The 6,000-nt window shown below is 50.8% G+C and overlaps 1 protein-coding gene across 1 annotated transcript in view; it reads left to right on the forward strand.

Annotated features, from left to right (window-relative positions):
• Kcnn3 (potassium calcium-activated channel subfamily N member 3) overlaps positions 1 to 5,745 on the forward strand; it is a 140,379-nt gene extending 134,634 nt beyond the window's left edge. Inside the window, exons 7-8 of the mRNA XM_036189931.1 lie at positions 414 to 483; positions 4,867 to 5,745. Coding sequence (XP_036045824.1) covers positions 414 to 483; positions 4,867 to 5,163 — 367 coding nt within the window. The 3' untranslated portion in view covers positions 5,164 to 5,745. The remainder of the gene's footprint in view (positions 1 to 413; positions 484 to 4,866) is intronic.
• The last annotated feature ends 255 nt before the right edge of the window (positions 5,746 to 6,000 follow it).

Consider the following 6,000-nt stretch of genomic DNA (forward strand, 5'->3'; position numbering starts at 1 on the left):
TTCATGATTGTAATCCCAAGACTCAAGAGGCTGAGGCAGGAGGATCACCATGACTATACCCTGGGCTACAAATTCAGTTTGAGACCAGTCTGGGCTACCAATTGAGACCCTGCCTCTCCCCAACCCCAAATAAATTTATAAGTAAATAAGTGAGCAGGGCAGAAAAGGAAAGCCGGACAGTCGGGAAGCAGACATTGGAGGTGGTAGACCCAGCCGAATGCAGGGAGCAGCAAAGCAGTGAAAGCAACCGGGCATTCGAGGCAGGAGTGTGCTTGCTTGGGGCCCTGACAGGTCTAATTGCGTCAACTCCTGCCGGTGTTCAAGGTCCCAATGCGAAGTTCCAAGCTCAGGTGCAGCAAAGGGCTAATGGCTGAGTGTGGATTTGAACTGCCTGTTCCAACTCTTCCCCACAGACTGAGGGGCGTCAAGATGGAGCAAAGGAAGCTGAGTGACCAGGCCAACACCCTGGTGGACCTTTCCAAGGTGAGTGGCATCCAGGACAGCCCTGGCCGCACCCACAGCACAGTGCAGGACCGGGGAAGACAAAGACAGCTCTCTCTGATTGACAGGCGTCTAGGTTCATGTTTTTTATATGTGTGATCTACCGGTGTGCCCTGTCTTCTCATAGTTGGTGTTGGTTTCTTAAGTTAAGTAGCTCAGATTTGTCTTTGCTCATAACTAATTCGCTATCCCAGTTCTTACTGGTGTGTTGTTGATTAGCTGTGCATCAAGGGGCTTCTAAAGATGACTGAGGTCACACAGGAAGCATCTTAGTGAGGCCCAAATGGGACAAGGGTTCTGCAGATGGCCTGGCTATGTGTACTTCAGATGATTCTTTTCAATTTGTTGTTATAATAGGAATTCATTTTCCTGGGTCTTCTGATCCTTACAGCTCAGATTTTCCTGACCTCAAATTGATGGTGGCAGTGGTTGTGTGTGTGTGTGTGTGTGTGTGTGTGTGTGACAACAGGCAGACAGCTAGCTGACAGTGGACATGGAGGTCCTGAGAGCCTAAGGTCTTAAGTCCAACATGACATTGTCAGGCAGTGTTTCTTACCTTTTCTGCCATAAACACCCTAACGAGACTCTCTTCTTGAAAATCAACACTGTAGGCAGAGCTGAGTGTGGGCAATCTGACCAGGAGGACTCCCGCTACCCCTCACCCCCCACTGCCTTCTGATAGAAATTATATAGCAAGTGCATAGCCCAAGGCCAGGCTGTCAGAACATTCCAGCAGATGTCCATTGTAATGGAAGCTCATTCCCTGGGAAAGCAAAGGAAACTCCCTCAGGCCAATTAGGCACCCTTTGAAAAGAGCCTGCAAGCAGAAATTACTGGTTGCTGGGCCATGTGCAGGCGCCCCATTCAATAGAGGGACCAAGGCAAAGAAAGGACCTCCTATGCTTGTGAGGACTTCAATCATAGCCAGGAGACGCCCACAGACCCAGATGCCAGTAGAAGGGGTACTCAGGTGGAGTGTGGGGTTTCCCAGAGCCCAGTGTAGGAGGAGGTGAATGGACCCCCATATTCTCAGGCATGTTGGTTAATACTGTAGAGTTCCACTTACCAAAACCCACTAGAAGTATGTTGTAAATGGAGCCATTTATTCCAAGGAGATAAGGGCTTCTCAGGAGATGATGTCACAGCACCTCCTCTCTCCTGCTCAGGGGCTTGTTCAAAGAGCCACCTCTTCCTCCCCTCCCCACAACCCCCCTCACCTTGGGCTTTAATGACTTTCTTTTGTTCTTAAGTCTAAATTCTCCAGAGAGGTGATTTGATTGGCCAGTTTGAGTCACATGTCTGTGTTTAGACAAATCAGCTGAGTCTGGGAAGAAGAAAACAGTTAGGACCCATTCTGTGAGCCTTGGGGTGTAGCTCAGTGAGGTTCCCCAAGAAGTTTCTTCGAGTGCTAGCAATGTTTGACATCTCTCCTCTCAGCAACAGGACACTGTGGCCGATAAAGCTCTCGGGAATATCAGGTAAACCCGAGCTTTAAGCTCATCTTCTGCACTGCTGCCCAAGTCTCTCAGGGATGGGGAGACTATCTCAGGGATGGGGTGAGGCATGGCTTGGAGATGAGAGCACTTGTGTGCAAACGTGAGGATCTGGGTTCGAATGCCCAACACCCACACTGAGAGCCAGGCAGAGCTGCGTGTGCCTGTAACTTCAGCATTGGTGGGCAGAGAAAGTGAAGTTTTGATGGCCAGCCCTCGCTTAGCCAAGACAGCAGTTTCTGGTTCAGTGAGAGGCCCGGTTTCCAGGGAATAAGGCAGAGAACAATAGAGAGAGATACTCTACATCCTCCTCTGACTTCTGCATGCTCGAACCCATGTACTGGCACCCACAGAGTCACATGCATGCAGCACACACACACACACACACACACGCACACACGCACACACGCACACACGCACACACGCACACACGCACACGCGCACACGCACACGCACACACGCACACGCACACACGCACACGCGCACACGCACACGCACACACGCACACACGCACACACACGCACACACGCACACACACACACACATGTTAGAAAGCCATTCTCTTGCATTGCATTGGGAAATTAAGTCATATATCACTGGGGAGTGGAGTACATGGGGACATGATGCACAGCCATTGTAAGGGCCACGCGTAAGACCCGAGGAGGAGGTGGACTCTGATACTCATCCATCTAGTCTTTGTCTTTTCCTCCCACGGGACCAGCCTAGACTCTAGCAGCAACTGTGTGTGTTTTATGATGGTCTCCGTTCACTCAGCTCCCTGTCATCAAGCACCAGCAAGGGAAGGAAAGCATCTTGATGCCCTGCTCGCTCCTTTTCCCCTCAGGCCTCACCTCCCACCTCCCTACCTCCCCACCTCTGCGCTTTGCTCCTCCCTAGATGAAGAATGTGGCCTCCCAATGGCATTTTCTGTATCAAACAGGCCCCACGTATGGTGTCAGAGCTGGGAGGGCTTGGACCCCTTGCCAGATCCCTTCAGTTTCTTCAACGGAGATGTAAAAAGGACTCCCACCATCTAAGACTCGGGTGAACAGATGAGATAGGCACTGCCGCTTTGTGAGCTGTGGAGGTCTCAAAAGTGACAGTGCTGGTTATGAACACAGATGAGGAGACCCCGGAGCAAGATGACCATCAGCCAGGCACACACTGCAGGCCATCAGGGTGCCCCTGTGGCCCATCCATTCTGGGGGGAGAATGGCCGGTGAGGAGGCACTTGACTACTCAGGTCACCCTTCCCCTGAGGATGTCACCCTTTTCCTGGAAGGGCAGAGCTGACGAGAGAGGAGCTGTCTTCCTATCACCCGCTCCAATATTCCTGCTCAAGAGGTGGGGGCTCCCCTGCAGCTCTCCGTTCTCTCTTCCGCTCTGCTGCCGCCTGTGTGCTCCACCTTTGTCCCGTTTCTCTCTCACCCTGCTTCCTGCTTCCTGCTTCCTGCTTCCTGCTCCTCTGGCCTCTGGGGTCACTATGGCTTCCACATCCTCCTAAAGCAGTGGTTTCTCACCCTTCCTAATGTTGTAACCCCTTAATTCAGTTCTTCGTCTTGTGGTGACCCCCAACTATAAAATTATTTCATTCCTACTTCATAACTGTAATCTTACTGCTGTTATGAATCATAATGTAAATATCCGGGATCACAACCCACAGGTTGAGAAACGCTGTCCTAGAGTAATGACAGGTGAAATGAGATTAGGGTGTCACTGGCAGATCCCACAGAGACACAGTTCAGCAGCCCTGCCCCTCCCCTCCCCCACTGCCAACAGAACCCCCTTTTCTCGCTCGGCTCTGGGAATGAGAGACTCCTTAATCTTACTCCCAAGTGAGTCTAGGATTCTGCAAATGGCACAGGGACCACAGGGTGTCTGTGCAGGGAATTCTGGTAACAAGTGGGACCCAAGAACCCTGCGTGACAGTGTTGGGGACGGGACACCATCAGGAGTGCCCTCAAGGCAGCATTTGCCAGGAAGTATGGGAGGCATGACCGTACAAAAGGAATCAAGTGTAATCTAATCAACCAAGACCTCAGCCAGGTGGGACACCCCTTAAAAGAAGCATCCTGTTCCAGGTCTTTGTACCTCCTCTTAGGCCAAGGATCAGAAGGGTGTCTCCTCAGCAGGGCAGCCCCTGCTGGTCCAGGATCATGCCTGATGCTTTAATCACATTTTATATTCTGGCCGCTGAATAGAAAAGGGGGTGGAGGGGGATACAGTCTTGTAACTGTGTAGTTATTAACTTCAATTTTGTAAGGAGGCCGGGCTAAGAGAGGCTAAGGGACTTTTAGCTTCAACCTTGACTTGTTAATTGTGAGTCTGTGGCATTGACCATCCCCACCTTAGTGCCTTCTCTTGAATCAGTAGATGAGATGCCAGTCCTCTGGATGAACCTGAGAGCCATTTACAGCTTAATTCCATTTAAGAAAAAGAAAAAAATGTTTCTTTTCTTCTGCGCATATTTACTATTTCAAACTGATAATTGAGTTGGGCATGATGGCCCCCGCCTTTATCCCCAGCACGCAGGAAGCTGAAAAAGGCAGATCTCTGTGAGTTCAAGGCCAGCCAGGTCCACATACTGAGTTCCAGTCCATCCAGGGTTACATAGTGAGGTCCTACATCAAAAGAGCAAAACAAAACAAATTATAAAATTGATCATTGATACCCACTTTTTTCACAATAAGACAAATAGAGTGCTCCCCTTGGTTTTTCTATCACCTGGAAGGGCCTAGAGTTCTCTTTTGGTGGCATTGGGTACAGCTGGGCGGAGGTGGCTCCTGCTGCAAGGTGGAGGGCATTTTGTCTCCTCATGGCAGATCCCCTGTGGTGATGGTCTCCTTCCTGTCTTCCACTCTGTCACCCCCAGATGCAGAATGTCATGTATGACTTAATCACAGAGCTCAATGACCGGAGTGAAGATCTAGAGAAGCAGATTGGCAGCCTGGAATCCAAGCTAGAGCACCTCACAGCCAGCTTCAATTCCCTGCCCCTGCTCATCGCAGACACCCTACGCCAGCAGCAGCAGCAGCTGCTCACTGCCTTCGTGGAGGCCCGTGGCATCAGTGTGGCAGTGGGAACTAGCCACGCACCTCCCTCTGACAGCCCGATCGGGATCAGCTCCACCTCCTTCCCAACCCCATACACAAGTTCAAGCAGTTGCTAAATAAAACTCCCCACTCCAGAAGCATTACCCATAGGTCTTAAGATGCAAATCAACTCTCTCCTGGTCGCTTTGCTATCAAGGAAGTCTCAGACCAGGGACTGGAAAGAAGAGACCTGGAGCTGATGAGCTAACTCATGTTCTTTCGGCGTGCTTCGTTTGATATGCCTTGAAACCAGAAATCTAATCTGTCTAGGTGCCTCTGCTTGGCAGTTGGAAGAGGAGGTGACAGGAAGCGGTGCCTCTGTCGGGGGGGCCCCTGCAGCAGAGCTGGCGGAGAACAGAAGTCCTTGTTCAATCTCAGGTTTTCACAGGGAGGTGGGGAGGGGCAGCCACTCTGAAGCAGCTGAGAGTGAAGCCAGCCAAAGCGGGATGCACTGGCCAAGGGTGGTAGCAGGTCTGGGAAGTGGACTCCTGGCTGCCTCGGGACCTCAGCACACCCCTCTCCCATCCTTTGGTCCGGGGGAGACCCTGGGTGGTAAAAGTAAAAAGAGCTGCCCAGAACCTCCCAAAATGGACATACTCAAATTAGACTGGGGGTGTCTGTGTGTGTGACATAGACAAATAAAAAGCCAGATTTTTCCATCCAATGATAATATCGAAAACACACACACACACACACACACACACACACACACACACACACACACACACAAATACAGCTGTTCTAGCCAGGTCCTTTTTTGTTTGAGTCGAGCCTAAATGAAAGGGACCTGGTACCTTGCTGTGCACACAGTGAGTAAGCTCCAAATCTGTATTGAGACAAAGTGTGAGGTGTGTTTACCTGAGAATGTTAGCAGGTACTGGCCACATTCTGCATCACTGAAGATGCAGGTCCCT

This window comes from Onychomys torridus, chromosome 6, assembly GCF_903995425.1.
Source record: "Onychomys torridus chromosome 6, mOncTor1.1, whole genome shotgun sequence".
Classification (NCBI taxonomy): Eukaryota; Metazoa; Chordata; class Mammalia; order Rodentia; family Cricetidae; genus Onychomys; species Onychomys torridus.